The sequence below is a fragment of the Babylonia areolata genome, chromosome 9, assembly GCF_041734735.1.
Source record: "Babylonia areolata isolate BAREFJ2019XMU chromosome 9, ASM4173473v1, whole genome shotgun sequence".
In the NCBI taxonomy this organism is placed as follows: domain Eukaryota; kingdom Metazoa; phylum Mollusca; class Gastropoda; order Neogastropoda; family Buccinidae; genus Babylonia; species Babylonia areolata.
Genome location: NC_134884.1, coordinates 27,626,786 through 27,643,638, shown reverse-complemented (window position 1 = coordinate 27,643,638; position 16,853 = coordinate 27,626,786). Strand labels below are relative to the sequence as shown.

The window sequence follows — 16,853 nt, the reverse complement described above, 5'->3', positions numbered from 1 at the left end:
CCTGCCGGAGTCTGCACTAGTGGGTCACAGTTAAGTATGTGTAATTAAAACATGTTTTAGATTAGATAATGATGTTTCAAAATAAATTTTTAAAAACCCAGTCTGCACATTATTAAAGGGGGTCTTTACTCTCCACAGGGAAAACTTGAGGCTATAACATTGTACAGATTTGTGTGTGGGTGTGTCTGTCATGCTTGTCATGTGTGTCACACCAGTATATTGACAGGCATTGTGAAATCTCTCCACTCCAAAGCATATAACTCAGTCATAAACATTTATTTTTCTGCTGACGCAGTTGGTGACAATCTCTTTGTGATTTACAGCTACATATTAACAACATTGCACTGTTCAATCTGTAAACAAAGTGAGTGTATATTTTCTCCCAGATTAAAAAAAAAAAGCACATTTTAATGTGGGGAAGGAGACTGAATACCCAGGAGTAGCAGAAAACAACAGGCAGGACTAAATTACATGAAAGCTTAGTTATTAATAGAAATGGCAACCAAAATTGTAAAAAAAACAAAAAAAAACAACTGCAATATACTTCTATGACAGTCAAATAATTGTCTTTCGCATTCAGTACTCCTTGGATACATATCTTTTCCTATTCAAACAATAAAACTTGAGTGTCTCTCAAATTGAAAAATCTTTTTTCCCTCTCATCACCAACTATCTGCGTATACTGAAAAAACAACAAAAAGCTTCACCTCATTTACGATAACAAAGACTATTCTGTAAAAAAAAAGTGACAATTTTTTAAACTAATAATTAATTTCAACATATTAATGTGTCAAAGAATTTTTATTCAAATCAAGTGATATGATAAACACTTTCATTTAAGTAAAGAGCTTTTCCATCAATACACTTGCTGAACCAGTTCCTCAAAACTTGTCTTGGTATTCCAGCTGATTTTTTATTCCATAGCAAACCTGTCACAACGTTCATCTAATGAGCCAACAGCAAAGGTTCATTGACCTGACTTAAGCGACAGGTAACAAGAAGCTCATGAAAATACTGGTCGAAGTGAACAGATACACCACTACAAAAATTGAGAAAAATGTATATGGTGACATCTGACACGTATAAACCTACTTGAAATAATGTCTGGATTTTTAACAATTCATCAACCAAATCTCTTTAGGATTTGGTTTATATGCCTATGACTGTCCTGGAGTCAGTTAATATTTTTGTTTGTTTGTTTGTTTAATCCAACATCCATTTCCCATTTTCTTGACATGTCTGGAAAAGGTAGTTGTAAAAAATATGACAGCACAGTGAAACGTCCAATTTTCTCAATTGCCCCATGTCTTGACAACAGCATGATGGTAACAAGAGGGACCACTGTGAAAACCACAGACAGCCACCATTAATCAGACATATAAATGATATAAAATGTTTTCCCATGTGTTTTGTTCATCACAGACACAGCCACACCTCACCACCATCAATATTCTGTCCACTCTTACGCATTCATGTTACCTGAAATGTACAAACCATCTACAATCAAACCTTTGACACAGCTTTCACAATAAATTTGTTACAAGGCATTCAGACAAAAGCCATAACATTTGAATGCAAAGACAACACAATCAGGAGAGAAATAAAACATCAATGCATCTTCCTTTTAACTTAACAGTTTCTGTAGAATTCTGGTGATATCTGCCTCTGGTGTTTTCAATGTCTGGATACATCTCTCCAATAATGAGGACATAAGATGAATAACTTAACTCCATTTGAGGATTTTGTTTATTTATCTTCATTTGCAAACAAATGTTACCATGGTATAAACATCAAACATGCACTGTCTTCGACTCTTTTTTTTTTCTTAACTCCAATGCATTCAGACTATACATCAGAACTTCAACATGTCTTTTTCTCAAAGATGTTCAGAATATAAACATCAAAACAAATGCCACTATCAACCCCACATTTCACAGGACAGTCTCAACAACAGCTACAAAACAAAATTTTGACAGTAACTTTTCACTCAGTTACAACACAAGTCCTTCATAGGAAACTTTGGAGTCAGAAGCTTCCATCTTCAGCTGCAGATGCTCTAAGGTGTTCTTAAAATGTTTGTTGATCTGTTCTGTCTCCTCATTGGCTTCCAGGTTGGGAAGCAGTTCACGCACTCTCGCTATGATCTGGTTCAGAACTTGAATGGAAATCTGAAAACAACTACTCTTATTAATCACTGAAAAAAGAAAAAAAAGTTGCATACAAATTCTGGAGAAAAGGGATTATGTATGATTTGAAACAAAGCAGATTTTATGTTGTTCACACTCACTGGGATAAAAAACACAAAGAACCCAAACTGTTGATATCCCTCCTGGGCCAAAACTTTGGTGTATTTTTTTTTCCTATATTCTTTGTAGCAGTCCCCACATCTCAGTGTCCAGCACACAACCCAGTCCCACAGCCAACCAACAGTCCATGCATTTGATCACCTTGACACCACCAACCAGATTAAAAATGTAAAAGGTCCTATAGCCTTTTACAGCCATCAGGGACAGTGAATTGATATCCACTGTATCTCGGGCTTGGAATAAAAAGGTGGGTCCAATTCTCTCCTTCTACCAATTTAACCTTTCCAAAACAAAAGCAGGTACCCATTCACACACTGGTGGAGTGAGGGAAATCAGAGCAAAGCGTCTTTTCCACAGAGAGACAACACATTGCTGAAACAAGACCTCAAACCCTGATCACTGGTCAATACTGGATCAGAAGTTCTACGCCTGACCAACTCTGCCATAGTGTCTCCTATCTGCAGCTGAGTCACTCTGGTGGAGTTCAGTTGTGTCTGATCAGATTCAACATACACAGGACACCAACTATTCAGGCAGCTCCAACAGCTGCTTATTGGAGTCTGTGAATGAGAGTCTTTCCTTCACCCTGCCCCAGATGATCAAAGAACCCCTTAATACTGACAAAACCAGACTCTGGAAGCTTCACACTCCACCTGGACTAAAAGTGATCCAGAAGCCCTTACACTGCCTCCACTTGATTATGAACACCCTACATGGAAAAAAAAATCTTTGAGTTGGTATCCCGATATGTATCAGCACCATGTGTACTTAGAAACAAACCAACAACACACAAACAGACAAGGAATTCTGTAAACATCTAATATTTCTGAGGAAGCCAGGTGGCCATCAGTACTCACCTGTTCACAGGATTTCTCATAGAAGTAGATGTAGTGATTGAGGACCTCGACAAAGAGCTGCACCTGCACGGAACTGTCCATGCACTGGTTGGCTATCTTCACCCCTTTCTTCAGGCAGTCAGTTGTGCGTTTGGCATCATGCATCTGCACATAGCATAGTAGTTCAATCAGTTGTGCGTTTGGCATCATGCATCTGCACATAGCATAGTAGTTCAATGACTACATCTCATGTGGGTTACTGTACACTTTTGCATGATAGTGAATTGAAATAAGATTTGCCAATGCTTTGTGTGTGTGTGTGTGTGTGTGTCTGTGTGTGTGTGTCTGTGTGTGATGTCTGCACAGAAAAAGCTCAGACACATTTTGTGACAGCTTTATTTTCCTCTTATTCAGTTCTTGTGCTGTGCTGTGCTGTACTGCAGAAGCAGAAATGACTGAAAATCTTGATATTTAAAAAAAAAAAGAAAAGAAAATACATTAATCAAATGCACTGATCAATACATACCTTTAACTTATCACATTCAATGTTCTGCTCAACACTGCACTGCCTTGCACTACAGTTTATACTGTGCTGCAGCCAGTACAATACCATTTCATGCAATAAATACATAGATTGCAGGAGTTAACAGTGTGGAGTGGAGGCCTTAGGGTAACACATCCACTTAGGAAGTGACAGAATATAAAGGCATGGGATGGAATCCCACTCTCAGCAGTATCTTCTCCCCTCCACTAGACCTTGAGTGGTAGTCTGGACACTAGTCAGTAATGATGAGACAATAAACAGAGCTCTCATGCGCAGCATGTACTTTGTGCATGTTAAAGAACCCAGGACAACAAAACAGTTGCCCCTGACAAAATTATGCAGAAAAATCCACTCTGATAGTGAAACAAATACACTTGCACACAGAGAAAAAGTGTGGGAAAAGGGCAGTGCTGCACTGTAGCAATGCACTCTCCCCATGGACAGCAGCCAAAATTTCTCACAGAAATCCACACTGATAGTGAAACATTTACACTCCCAAATAGATAAAAGGATGTGGAGGGTGTGGCTGAACTGTTGCAACATGCTCTCCCCAAAGAGAGCAGCCCAATTTTCACACAGAGAAATCTACTGTGACAAAAAAGTAATACTATAAATCGCATTAAGTTTAAGAAAATCCATCCCATCTGCACCAACACACACACACACACACACACACACACACACACACACACAATGTTCACTTACTTCTGCTTCATCTGCACCACTTTTGCCTGACCAGAAGAGATGGGAACACACTGCTACCCCTCGACACTGGTCTGGCTTCTTCAGCAACTTGGACGCCGCTTGCGCACAATGTGTTTTCAGAGGCTCGTGGTTCTCCTCCCCAAAACATGACATCTGCTCCAAGGTGCCAATCATCAAGGTGATGGCTGCTAACTGTGCTTTGCTGTCGCTGATTTCATCTTCGTAGAGTGAAAAAGCCTGTTGAGCATTGGAGGGAGTTTAATCTTTGTGTAATAGTAGTCTCATAACTTAGAAACAAATTATCAAAAAACAGGACGGCAAAAATAACTCATCACTCAAATGTCACATCATTCAGGTATTTATAATGCATTATCATCTGATCTGTTTTGATCTGACCCATACACTTCAATAATTCTATTAACTCCTAAAAAAGGGAAAAGGTCTGAGGCTAATGAAGCAATGGATACCACTAACGTTTTGCACATTTTTGGCTACATAAGTGTCTAGATTTTTTTTTAATCAATATTTACAAAAATCAAAACAGAAATCCCCCAAACAATCCAAGTTTCTTGATTTGGTGAAATTTCTTCCAAATCCCATACTCCAATATAAAAAATTCCCTTTCATCAGCAAGACAATCCAAATTATTCTGCTGACATCAGCATACATTTACACACTGGCATTTTGGCTTTTCCCTTTCTAAGTAAAAAGGAAATTTTCTTCTTAAAATTACATTCATTCTAAAATACTTACCATGACCCACTGGTCCAGACTCCGGCAGGGGTCTGATTCCCTGTCCTGTGCAAACTACCACCCCTGAGAAGGGGAGAAAACGAAAGTACATGCAGCTAGGTTATAGGTTACCTCCCCTGTTCATGCCTTTAGAGCGCCCTCTCCTTTCGATAGTCCTCTTCCATCCTGCTCCTGTGGTTTCCAGCGGCTAAGTCTTTTGCATTTTTTATCGACCTCAGTAAAACTGAAGATTTATTAGACAGTTACAGAAAATCCTACCTGTGAAAAGAACTCATAGGCGACTGTTTCAGAGTTCTCAAACTTGATCCTGCCGGCAGCCAGAGCCCCCTGGAGGAAGAGACGTAACGGAATCTCTGCCTGTTCTGCCTTGATCAGGGCGCCGATCGTCTGGTGGCAGAACTGGAAAATCTTCCCACACTTCTTCTCCCAGTTTTCATCCTGTCACAAACCAAACCACATCAGATTCTGAGAAAGCCATACACTGCAAACTTCTTCAGCTTGTTTAAAATAATTGTGACTACCTACTCTTGTTTGTAAACAAGGTTCTGCTCATGTCATGACTATTGTATTCAGAAAAAAAAACACAAAAAAACACAGCGTGTCCTTTTCATAAAGAATATTTTCCTCTTCAAATGCAGACACAGTTAATAGTAACAGCTTTGATGTTGAACTTGTAGTTACTTTGATACTGTACTGGGTGGAATTTTGATGCTGAATTGTAGAATTACTCTGATGTTGAAATGATAAATACTTTGACCTCATCATCAACAATGTGAGCTGCAGTCCTTCAAGTCTGAAAACTACAATATATATAGTTGTGTGACTAACAGATGGGAGTATTATCCAGAAAATTTTAAATCATAACTTCATAGTACACCCGATGCAGACAATGTTCATGCTCAAAGAAAATGAAAGAGAAAAAACAAGGGGAGATGAGAGGGGAAAGATTGAAACAAAACGCTTACCTCCTCTTTCAGCTGACTGTAACGGAATGCCAGTCTGTAGGCAGCAAACACAATGGGAGGCAGCGTGTACCTGATTCGCTGATCACCTCCATTGCCAAAGTGTTTCCTTGCCGTGTTCAGTATCTGAAACAGCCATCAAAATTCATTTCATTTCATTTTTTTAACTGTTTATAAGAATGGAGAAGGGGAAAGTCGAAGCAAAGTCAAAGGGGTAAGCAATGGATTCAGACCCATTTTCCCCTTCTGTTGATACTGTCCTTTTTCTTTTCTTCCAACCCAAAGTGGATTCAAAGGCATCAGAGAGAGCTCACCAACCACTAAAAATATCATGCAGCATGAAAACAGTGTAACTATCTAGAAATTCACCCTCAAGTAAAAGAGGTGACATTCATTCAAACTAAAGGGATAAGCATTTACTATGACCAGCTACCATTCAGTTTTCTTCCTGACCTTTCCTGAATTGAGTGAGGAAAGTCTGATACTGGATTATTTCTATTATGTGTTCAACATATCAGAGAACTTTTCCTTATAAATAACCGTTCTCTCTGTGCCTGAAACAAACCAATCTCCCTCTGTCCTCAATTCCATCTGTCGACAATCAATTGCTGTTTATAACAAAACTTCGACTCTCTGCATCAATTAACTGTTACATGCAGAAAGTCAGTGCAAGGACAAGTACACTAATGGCTACTCTCACAATGAGAACTTCATTCATGATTTTATGGAATAAATCTCTTGGCAAACATGAATCTTACCAAAAACTGTTGGTTGGGGTCTTCAGAATACAAGAGATGGATAAACCTTCCCATCAGGCCTTGTTCTTCAGCAAAGTCTTCTGGGTCATCTGGCTCGTCAGGCTGGTCGTTCTGATCTTGTACCAGGCAGTTGACAATGGTCAGAATGGAGTCAACCTGATCCCAGAACATACCACAACACATATAAGAGTTAATAAAGAAAAAAGAAACCAAAGAGAAGAGTGCAAATTCACCAATCTCCCTTCTCCCCTATACACAGGTACAAGACAATCTTCATGCAACACATAAGGCAGTCTTCACACAACACAAGGCTATCTTTAACTCACTCAGGACAGCAAGTTTTCTCCCTTGCTTTTCCCCACAGACAGCCCATTTGTGAGTGTTTGGAAAAAAATTACAAAAAATACAAAATAGATTAAGAAAATGAAACTTTCAGAAATGGTTTATTGCGTGTTGGGTTATTACAGAAAAAAAACCCAAATTTCTCATCTTATTTTACAGTTTTGCCATTATGCCAATTTTTCACCCCAAATCACCATACCCATGCTCGCTTTCTGCACTTAATTCACTTTCTTCTTCGTCATCATCCACCTCTTTGATGTCCGACCCTTCAATTTGTAGCATTTCAAGTACTTCGGCAACACTAAAATGGCATTGCTGCCTTGTCCGCTCTGCAACATTTTAAGAAGAACCCGCTTCAGACGCCATTTGCTAACAGGCTGCCACGCGAGGTGACGGGTCAGTGACTTTGTCAACATGTGTGCGAGACAGGCCACATATGACAGGCTAGCCAATCATACCATTCAGTTATGGAGTGACCCAGAATAGCGCACTCTGCTTGGCTAATCACAAAATCACGTGTACAGCGCATGGTGGATTTTTACTTTTGGAAAATGCTATTCCATTCCCTCGTCCAAATCTGAATACATTTTATGTAGGAATGCTCACGCATTCCATCGTCCGGAGAGAGTTAAACAACACGTAAGACAATCTTCACATAAGAAATGAGGCACAATCTTCACACAACACATGAAAAATCTTCACACAACACAAGGTAATCTTCATATAAAACATAAGGCAATCCTCACACAAAATGTAAAGCAATCTTTACATAAAATGTAAGTCAATCTTCACACAACTCATGAACCAATCCTCACGCAACAGAAAAACAAATCTTCACACAACACACATGCGCGTGCACTCTTTCACAGCAGATTGTTTCCTCCACGCACATGTTCCTGGGATGGCACCAATGTTTCATTGTCGAGAGCGTTGGTGATGATGTGGCAGCTCATCAGCTTCCGTCCCTTGTAGTCAAAGTACTCAAAGAGTGGCCCAAAGTGCTGAAGGGACAGCAAGGTCAGCACATTGTTGTAGGTGTCCACCGGAATCTTCATCAGACGCATCAGCTCCTTGGACACCATGCTGCCATGCTCCAAACTGTACACAGACCCATCAGTCAAACTGTTCAGTTATATTATTTTTGGGAGGAAGGAGGCAGAACGATTAAGATGCTTATCTGTCAATACAGCCTCCGTGAGGGTCTTGGATCAATTCCCAGTCTCATCCTTTCTGGAAAATCAAACTGAATGTCTAGCCATATATGCATGATAAATAAACCCTACAGACACAAACATGGAAATGAGGACAGATAGAGGTGGAAACTGAGACTGTAATCCTGTCTGTGAAAGATGTCTGCTTGTACACTTGCCTCCCATAGGATCTGACCTGGAAACTGTAGTGAGCATAAAATGAACTGGAAATCAAGATGTAACCACATGAGCATGTTTCTTGTGTGTTCTTCTTTGACTTTTCCCTCTCCATGTATGACTCTACAGACAACACAAGAAAGCAAAGAGATGAAAGAGAATTTCTAATTCATGTGTAGTCTCAGATGAAACACAGAGACCAAAACAGAGACAGAAATGAATTCACACCCTCTCACCACTCCTAAAATAAAATAGACAAACAACAACAACAAACTGCAATGGAGTAGAGGCAAAAAAGACAAGCAGAAGAATGACTGTAAAACAAATTGAAGGAAAAGAAAAAGATGAAAACTACACTTGTAAAACAAATAAAAAGGGAAAAAAGGGAAAAAAACTGCACTGAGACCTAAAGAACTGGTGAGGGATAATGAAAGGTTGTAATGGTTCACAGATTGAAGTGTCCAATAATGATAACAACAACAACAGATTAAACCACTTACTGATCCAGATTGAGACGGTTAAAGATTTCTTCAGTGGTTTCCAACACTTTGTCGACATAGTCCACTTGGGTTGGGTAGCACTTGAGTGCCAAGTTGATCAGTGCCACTTGAAGGGACACAATGTCTTCAGGAGGCATATCAGGTCGGTTCTGTCATAAGAAAACGTTTTTTTTGGAGGGGGTTGGGGGGCTGCAATATCACAGAAAAATGTATCCTTTTGCAGACTAAAGATCAAGTAGTAGTAGTAGTAGAAGTGTAGGGACTGACAGGTTGTCTGCCTAGGCCTCACGGCATTTTTTTTTATGTCCCCTTCAATATCTGTATCTTTTTCAAGTAAGATGAATCTCATATGTAAAAAACTTTATTTCAATATTTACAGCGAAACTTTTTTCTGAAATATATGTTTCTTAAGATTTGCCTTGATCTATCTTGATATCTGCAAGTACCCCAGCTTTCTGAAATGGTAAGGAACTGTGGCTTTATCAGCAGATAAATTTAGATTTAACATCTGAAGGCATCACCCATCACCAACACTTCCTTTATGGTGACACAAAGCATGTTACTACATATATGTTTCTAAACAAGCAAAAAAATTAAGGAACCGAACTTGTGAGGCATACCTGAATCACTTGTGAAATCTGCTGAGAGAAGATGTCAAACAGCTGGATGTCTGATGGAATTCCTGACCCTTCTTCATTCTGGGCAAAAGACGCCAATCTGTTCAGAACATTAAGAACACATGCATCAACAGATTAGTCCCATTTAATAAAAATCAAATGTTCAATAACAAATCAATCATTATAAACACTCAATTACTTCTCATCTGATACAAATGAAAGGGTACACCACTGATTCACTGTAATTCAAATATAGTTGTTGCAGCACAAGGCAGTCTTACTGATTTGATATGAACATGTTTTCTAGAAATAGACAAAGATAAGAGAAGATTATCTGATACAGTACAAGGCAAGACATGCACTCAACACCCTGCAGTTCATATAGAACTCCACAGCCCTCTCCAACTATAAGATGATATTCAACACAAATGTGAAGTCTGTCCTTTCAATATGGATCAGACTTGGAGACAAAGTCAAATACTGACGAAGTGCAGATGTTCACAGATGTCTGAGATGGACTAGTGGTATGTGCTTGCCAGAAACAACATCAAATGCCAACATGTGGGAAAGAAACAACCATATTACCATCAGCAGAAATCAGGAAAAAGAAAAAAAAGACCTGGATTAGCCACACCTTATCCATACTTCTGAACAACATAACCATACATGCACTGGAGTGCTGGAGGTGTGTTGTGTTATGGTGATGTGAATTAATGTTGAGCATTTGTAATTCTTATTAGGACATCTTGCTATAGCACATATTCTTAAAGCTCTATGCGACTTGTAATCAGTTCAGTAACAAAAATATTCCATTCACATCCAGCAATATCAAAAGCCAACCTGTCTATGAGGGCGATAATGATGTTTTTCACATTGACGCTGGGATGCAGTTCTGCACAAGCACGGAGAAACGCACTCAGGGTTTGAAGATGGAACTCATCGGGAAACACCTGCAACAAATACATGATAGAGCTGTCATAAGAGAAACACTTAAAAAAAAAAAAATAAAAAAAACAGTGCAAAGAGAACAAGAAGAAATACTTGATGCCTTTATGCTTTGCACAGAGAAAGCCAGAAAAAAAACCATAGAGAGAGACAGGCCAACAGACACAGACTGAGAGAGAGAGAAGAAAGACCAAGAGAAACAGAAATAAAGAGAGACAGAGAGAGGGAGTCAGTTACACAAAACACAGTGACAAAGAGACAGAAAAAAAGAAAATGAGAGGACAGAAAAGAAACACTGAGCAAGACAGAGACAGAGACAAGGAGGCCAAGAAAAACACTGAGCAAGACATATATTAATGACCCTTTAAAAATACACATTGTATACTATCAGTCACACTCATATCAAAGAAATTTTCTCCATATAGTTCTCCAGCCAATGCATGTACACACATACACAACACACATCACATACACTCAAGCATGCAAACACACACACATACAGTACCTGTATGACACACTCCATCAGGTATTCTTGAGCAATGGGGTCCTTGCAATTCACCACTTGTTCCAACACTCCTGGCAACACACACTGCACACATACAAAGTGCAATGTCATGACCGGTACTTTCCATGTAAAGCAAATTGTCCAATATTAAAAATATCCTCACTTAAAAAAAAAAAAGTAAGAAAAATAATTTTAACATCAAATATCATTCTAGCAATAATATTTACACTGAATATCATTTCTTGGAAGTTGCATCAACTATTTAAAGAATGGAGAAGAAATTACACAATAGGAGAAAAAGAGACTTATGATAAAATCTTAAAAAGGAAAAAAAAGAAAAAAAAAACCACCTCTATTGAAAAGCCTACAATCTGATGTGAAATGTACTCTGTCAATACTGTTACTGATACTGATAAGGTGTTATTTCTTTTCTTTTTTTACTTTTAATTTTATTTCTAAATTGATGCAGGAAACTGGACACGTGATGGGGTTGCTGCATGTGTGAAAATCTTCCAATGTCATTAGAATCCAGTATCTCATGCTGGGATCAAGTGACCACACTACAAATATCTCCTTTTATTGTTTTAGGTAAACTGCTCGCCTGCACTTTTCACAACAAGTTCAAAAATAACTGCACTCTCTGGGGGAGAAATGGATATACATGTAAGAATATGATGATTTATTTGCCAGTGCACCATAATGTTTCAACTGGATTTCAAATGAATACAAATTCAGCTTGATCTTTAAAATGAAATAAATCATAAATAAAGACAGAGAGAGAGACAAAAAGACAGACAAGACAGACAAAGAGAGACAGACAGACAAAGAGGGTGAGAGAGAGAGAGAGAGAGAGAGAGAGAGAGAGAAAATCCATTTCTATAAAAAAAATAAGATAAATAAAAACAAAGACTAAGCATCAACTTTTATAGCCACAATGATATAATTGAACATTTTCTATTGCATATGTACATGCACAGTTACACAAACCTGTCACATACAAATACATGTACAAACACACACACACACACACATAAAACAAAATTTGGACTGATCCTTTTGTGCCATTAACAGCAGCCTTACTTTCCCAACCACTGGAAGGTGGAGTGTCATGAAGAAACGACCATGTCTCTACCCACTCACCTTCTTGTAGCTCTCCACGTCAATGCACTCCAGCTGCGACAGACGGACCAAGTTGGTGCCCACCAAGATGCGCAGCTCTCGCCTCTCCTGCTCCCGACGCTCACGGTCGCGAGAGTGACCCTGGTGCTGCATACGAACCCACAGCTTGTTCATCTCGGCAAAATTCAGCTGGATGAAGTCCACTGAGTCCATAACCGTACCAGAGTCGCTGCCCCTGCCCAACAAAATCAAACAGCCAAAATTCAACCACAGCCTTTCACAGAAGTTACCAGTTTAATGCAAGTTCATTTATCTTGTGTCATCTCAAGGAACAGACTACAAAAGGATGATAAAACAATAAAACAACCGCCTGATTATCATGATCCTCAGAAACTGTAGATAATGGGATAGCTGACCAAAACAGAAATCAGTTGACACACCAAGTTTGACCATCTTCTGAAACGCCTGCTTACCTACCAAATCACTCATACGTATCTCACATGCACATACACTCACACACACAAATAATTTGAGTCCAAAATTAATTTGGACATTCTCTGAGTACTAATGCAATTATGAAACAGATGAATAAATAAGGAAAAATAAAATTCAAAATACAATTTCTTTTTTAAGAGGTGGGAGGAAGACTGGAGGGGGCGGGGGATTTGTGGGGGAATGAGGGGAGGGGGGTGTCATGCAGAGGCGCTAAGAGGGAGAGAAAGAAACACACATATATGATTATTTACCAGAGGTGTGGCCGGCAGAGGCGCTTAGAGGGAGAGAAAGAAACATGCATATATATGATTATTTACCAGTTGCATCAATGCCCGGAGACGCACAACCCCAAGAGTTCCCCTCAAATACTTACGCGCTATCCTCTTGAACATCAGGCAAGACATTTTTGGTGCACTGCAGTAAGTAATTGCGCAGAAAGAGGCCCCTCAAGGGATGCTGAACCCCTCGACACATCTCCACCAGGTCTTTCAGGATGTCTTTTCTGGACAGCTCATTGGACTTGATGTACACAGTGCCCACAGTGATCAGCAGGTAACTGAAAAAGAAAGGGAAAGCTTTCTGAACTCAAATCATCTTTAGCAACAGCAGTGTGAAGCATGGAAACTGGTCTCTTGCATTGACACTAACAGTAACTGAGTAAGATTAAGAGGAAACATTATTACCTGCAGAGTCTGCAAACAATATTCTTTGTCTCTGGTGACAGTCACCATGAAAGAACCTGTTGCATGAACTGCTACCAACATTTGGAACATGAAGACTTTGATCAGAAGTTCAGAGTTAATTAACAAAAAGAAGAGACTTAGTTATCTGGTGATCCAATGTCAAAATCAACAAATGATTTTACAATTCATTTACAATACAGCTGAAGAAATGCTCAATATAAATATCAAAGAACCACAGATCCTTTGAGCACAAAAGTTTACAATTAATTGAAAATTACTTGATTACTGCCATATACAATATATCTAGTTAATCTGGTAAATATGCTGACACACAATGATACAAAATATTTCAAAGAAATTATGAAAAATGTTCAAAAACTTCTACATACATATATATATATATATATCTCTGTGTGTGTGTGTGTGTGTGTGTGTGTGTGTGTGTGTGTGTGTGTGTGTGAAGGCACCAAGTTTGTGGAGTGGTGACCAAATGGTAATACCCCTGACTTCATGGAATCAAGTGTCCACTGAGTGAAGTCCCACACCAGACCAGAATTTCTTCCCCCTCTCCACTAGACCTTGAGTGGTGGTCTGGGTGCTAATCTTTTTGATGAAATGATAAACTGAGGACGTGTGTGTGGCATGCATTTAGCGCCCATAAAAGAACCTTGGCATCAAAAGGATCGACCTTAACAAAATTCCATAGAAAAATCTACTTTGATAGTAAAACAAATATACTTAATGTAGAGCAGCCCAAATTTCTGACAGATATCTGTTGTGACAAAGCAGCAACACAATACTGTAATACAATACAGTCTTGATTTTCTTTTCTCTAACTTTGTCATACTATATTCTGAAATATTTGACACAACTCACAAGCCAAAAAACAAACAAAAACAAGACAGGCACAACAGCCCAGTGGTTCAAGCTTTGGACTTCCAATCTGACGGTTCTGGGTTCGAATCTCGGCTATGGCGCCTGGTGGGTAAAGGGTGGAGATTTTTCCAATTCCCAGGTCAACATATGTGCAGACCTGCTTGCGCCTGAACCCCCTTTGTGTGTATACACAAGCAGAAAATCAAATATGCACGTTAAAGATCCTGTAATCCATGTCAGTGTTCAGTGGGTTATGGAAACAATAATAATATACCCAGCATGCACAGCCCCGTAACAGAGTATGGATGCCTACATAGCGTGGTAAAAACGGTCATACACGCAAAACCCTAGTTGTGTAAATACAAGTGAACGTACGAATTGCAGCCCACGAACGAAGAAGAAGAAACAAAAAACAAAACAAAAACACTGTGTTACTGAAGAAAATGTTTTACAGTTCCAAACAACTGGTTCATAAGATATAGATGGGCACTCACAGTCTGGGCACAATGTTCCCAGCATACTGAACCAGCTCGTACAGATCGGCCACTTTGCGCCCTTTCTGAAACTCATCCACCAGGTACATCTCCAGATGCCGCAGCTCATCTGATATTGCCATGTCTGTATTGAGTCAAGGCTTAGTCTATGACATCTTCATGTCAGTTTGTGAATGCAACATTTCTAGAGCATTTATCATAAATAACAACTGCCATTTCTAACATTATTCACAACTGCCATCATGAGAAATATATATATATGTGTGTATATCTAATATCCCAAGGTATTCCATGGTTTCAAAGACTACCGATTCCCGTCACCTGATTTTTCATTATATGGACTTTAAAGACTTCCACATGCCTTGACTATATCAAGTATTATGTAAGGATTCCCTTATCCTGTACTTCAACTGCTTCCCAAGCTGGATGTGAATTGTGGCTCTTTTCATTCCACATAGGTACTTACTTACATTATCATGTATCATGCGACTATGATAGTGATCATCCTTTAAGTAAACTTTAAGGCACCCTGCTACTGACATGGCACTGCATGTTCAGAAGGATACAGCATTCATAGTAACTCTTTGGTGACAGCATGGAAGTGCGCAGTTCTCCCAGCATGGTGGAGGCATGTTTCAGCCCGTCCATCAGACGCCCTTTGTCCTGGAGACAAAAATCACAACTCATACTCTTCCCAAAACTGTACACAGTGATACAGACAAACATGTGTGTACACTATAAAAATAATGTACACTTATTCAGAACTTTTCTCATTCCAACATAGAGATCAAAGTGCTTTACTACAACTCACTGAATTTTAATTGAAGAAATAACAATACATCAAATCACATACTCACTATTAACAGACACCACAACATCACTTATCAAACTTTTTTGCACCACACACACACACACACCAATATTTTCATTCACATTATAGCATGGGTAAAAAGTTGTTTGGGAACTGAAGTACTGGTAGACAAAGATATCAGGCCTGAAACAGATGAGTCTTCAGGGAAGATATGACAGAGGCTGTGTAAGTGAAGTGCCCAATGTTAGATGTACTGAGAGAGAGGTGGGGGGAGGTAGAGAGAGAGGAGTCAAAATGGGGAACCAAACTTAATCAGTTAATGCTTTTTCCAAAACTTTTTAATGGACACTTAGACAGGTCACCTACCAGACATCTTTTCATTTGAAACGCCTGATTTTTCACCACATTCAGCGCCTCTTCCAACAACTTCTCTTGCTCCTCTTGCGGAGAAAGCTGTGGTGTTGACGGCTGAACAAACAAGACAGCAAAAATCATAAACAATCTTGCAGTTCTTCTCAAAACAACAAAATATATATATATATATATATATATATATATATATTACGCTTATATATATTACGCCTACCAAATAATACATCAACGGATTAAGAGGTATTTGATTCCATTCAGTGATCCACTGTCACAAGTAATACAATGACTTGTTTTCTTCGACAACTGATAAGGAACACTGGTTACTCTTATATGGCACTGACTTTACCTAGAAAAAATAGTCAAATGTTCAACTTAGGAAATGTACAGTATGACTATGTGTGAGTGATTTGTTCAATGGTGGAGTATAATAGCAGAAGACGTACAAATAGCAGAAGACGTACTCCCCTTCCCATCCGGTCTGAGTGTTGAGTTCATCATTATCGGTAGGTACAAGTCACAGACTTACAAGTAATCACACCATGATTTACATCTGGTAATTTTGAGAATGTCATGAATCCTTAAGCAAATCTTATTTAAATGAGACAAAAAACCTAGCTTAAAATCGTATTGTTGCCACTTTCCTTTCCCATGAACAAAAATACACCCACCATCTTGATCAGAAGTCATGTGACCACAAAACTGACTTGCATACAAATGTTATGATGTTCTGAAGAAAAATAAATAAATATAATATTTGTGTTCAGGTTTAACATGTCCGTTATTTTTAAATACTACAAAACAGACTAGGTTCAAGGAATGTTGCACAAAAAAATACAACATTGAGACCTTTACCCATCATCCCA

The 16,853-nt window shown here is 38.9% G+C and overlaps 1 protein-coding gene across 1 annotated transcript; it reads right to left on the bottom strand.

Annotated features, from left to right (window-relative positions):
* Positions 1–260: 260 nt before the first annotated feature.
* LOC143286181 (vacuolar protein sorting-associated protein 35-like) lies at positions 261–16,705 on the bottom strand. The gene is made up of 17 exons (XM_076593806.1): positions 16,659–16,705; positions 15,985–16,086; positions 15,374–15,470; positions 14,808–14,931; positions 13,128–13,310; positions 12,281–12,494; positions 11,141–11,224; positions 10,531–10,640; positions 9,694–9,790; positions 9,074–9,222; positions 8,097–8,304; positions 6,865–7,020; positions 6,110–6,232; positions 5,403–5,582; positions 4,392–4,628; positions 3,164–3,307; positions 261–2,168 (listed from the first exon to the last, which is right to left on the bottom strand). Exons 1-17 carry the CDS (start codon positions 16,659–16,661, stop codon positions 1,992–1,994), a joined length of 2,388 nt encoding a protein of 795 aa, XP_076449921.1. The 5' UTR covers positions 16,662–16,705; the 3' UTR covers positions 261–1,991.
* Between the last annotated feature and the right edge of the window lie 148 nt (positions 16,706–16,853).